The sequence below is a fragment of the Triticum urartu genome, chromosome 2A (genome assembly GCF_056163025.1).
Source record: "Triticum urartu cultivar PI428250 chromosome 2A, HENAU_Tu73, whole genome shotgun sequence".
NCBI lineage: Eukaryota > Viridiplantae > Streptophyta > Magnoliopsida > Poales > Poaceae > Triticum > Triticum urartu.
Window position 1 is genome coordinate 12,875,117 of NC_141874.1, and position 2,218 is coordinate 12,877,334.

General features: G+C 41.9%; 1 protein-coding gene across 1 annotated transcript; it reads left to right on the forward strand.

Moving 5' to 3' along the window:
* Nucleotides 1–514: 514 nt before the first annotated feature.
* On the forward strand, nucleotides 515–1,504 carry LOC147982877 (uncharacterized). The gene is made up of 2 exons (XM_087539385.1): nucleotides 515–895; nucleotides 1,241–1,504. The coding sequence occupies exons 1-2, from the start codon at nucleotides 515–517 to the stop codon at nucleotides 1,502–1,504; spliced, it is 645 nt and encodes a 214-aa protein (XP_087395511.1).
* Nucleotides 1,505–2,218: the final 714 nt, after the last annotated feature.

Consider the following 2,218-nt stretch of genomic DNA (forward strand, 5'->3'; position numbering starts at 1 on the left):
TTTGACGTGTGTCGTGGATTGGACTAGTTTTAGTTTGGATGCCGAACTATTCCTAGGTTTAGATGAGACGGGCATTGCCATTGTCATTGGCATTGCTTTATTTCGTAGATGATAGAAAATAGATTGATTGGCCATTGCCAGTATAGGTTATCACTATGATTTATTATATGTATGATCTTTGTATTGTACTATGTACAATTCAACTTAGAGTTCAACATGTTCTGTGTAGAATGGAGGAAGCACAATGTGGACGCTGCAACTCACGGTGCCGGACCAGCCTTTCTACTGCCACGCTGTTCGACATCTACTTCTAGCCTTCTTTTTTTGTTGCAGCGGTAACAATTTATATGAACCTTCTGACAGTACATTCTTTTTTTTTTGCTATTTCCACTAATGTATTGTGTCTGTTATTTGTTTTTATCTTACACAGATCATACCATGCAATGTGAGATTGGCATTCAATGAGCTCGTCGCAGACACCGTGACCTTCGACGCTCTTGGGGGCCCATACACTATGCAGGTCGAGAAGGGGCGAAACATAACCCAGATAGGAGGAGATGATTGGGATCGTTTCATCGCCCGCATGCGTCTTAGTGGGGGTGAATTGATCAGCTTCTCCTTCAGAAGAGATAGGCCCATGATTTCTGTTATCTACCTAAATTTGATTCCGGATAGTGAGGATGAAGTTCATGAGGAGGAAGATGGTGCTGATTCAAATGATGACGATTCAGATGATGATGAGAACCCACTTGTTGAATACCTGTATGCCCAAGGACTCAGACTGGGCGACGAGGAAATCGGCAACCTCTGGGACATGCTTCCGCTACGTGAAGACTACCTAGGGAAGCCATTCGTGACCCGCCTCACAAGGACGAATGTTAAACGGCATATCATGGTATGTTACTTATTGTGGTAATTACATGATATGCATGCTTAGTTAGTGTAGTAGTTCATATGATATGCATGTTGTAGTACTGTGACGAGAGGCCTAGTTTAGAATTCATTTAGTGAAGAATTTTATGACATGCATGTAGTGTAGTAATATGTGATGATATGCTTAGTGTACGCAGTAATCTAATGATATGCCTAATTACTGTAGTAATTTCATGCTTGGCGTATAGTGTAGTGATGTGATGATATATATGCTCAGTGTTGAATCCAATGATATATGTGTCTTGAAGTGTATGCTTTGTTGATAATTGCACGTGACATGATCATATATCATGTCAACTGTTTTTAGAAATTACCTAAGAGGTTACTTGATAGCTGTGGCATCGAACCGGGCGAAGAAGGCATGGCTGCTGCACTACGCCTTACCAGAACGAGCTCCATCACCAGCTGTACCTATGCAGTGGACACGGACGGTCGCATTGTCTTGAGCAGGGCAGGGTGGAAGAAGTTCCTTCGTGCCAAGAATCTTCGGGTAGGACAAGCCATCCTACTCACTGTTGCGAACACCCGTCGCCATGACTTGAGGATGATGATCACCATCCACCTCATTTAGAACTGGGGTGGGCCACGTATCAATGTGAAATGAACTTTTTATGTTAGCTCTTGTTTGCGAGTACTTGTCGTGTATTACCGTACCTATATCTACTCATATCTAGGTACTATTGCTTGTGATGGATTGCAACTATTATTAACTGGTAACTAATGCTCTACTACTATGATTATTCCACTGCGTGATGTTTTATATGTTGTAGTGTGACATGGTAACTGTTATATATGGTAGAGGCTGGTCTCTAAGACCTTGTACAATGCAAGGTGCTTAGGGATGTGCTTCCACTATGTGATGTTTTGTACGTGCCAGGTTGTAGTATGAAATGTTAACTGTTCTCTAATTAGACCGACATGTTGAACTAGTATCAATGGTAGAGGCGTTTCGTTGTGCGCCACATCCAACAGTTCACATAATTAATTATCCAAAGATTAAGGTATGAAACCCTTGGTCATAGATAGCAACATTTCGTTCCTAAAAATTAAGGTACTTCCACATTCAAACTAACTAATACTACAAATTCGAAGGAACTACTTAATACATTAACAACACATAGGGAAGTAGCCCTGGTCCAACGGCTTGAGAAACGACGAACAAAATCTGAAAGAAGAAGGATCAGCCAGTAGCAGCACCATCAGCCTCCCAGCTTCACAACTTCAGCCAGCCTGGTGAACTCCAGGTTTTTTCCTGCAAAACACACATGTGATGTTGGAGGCAAGA

Excerpts from the sequence above, each read along its gene's own strand:
- LOC147982877 (XM_087539385.1), top strand. The coding sequence starts at position 515 with ATGCAGGTCGAGAAGGGGCGAAACATAACCCAGATAGGAGGAGATGAT. Across the intron at positions 896-1,240 it reads ATGTTAAACGGCATATCATG|AAATTACCTAAGAGGTTACT; the intron begins GTATGTTACTTA and ends AACTGTTTTTAG.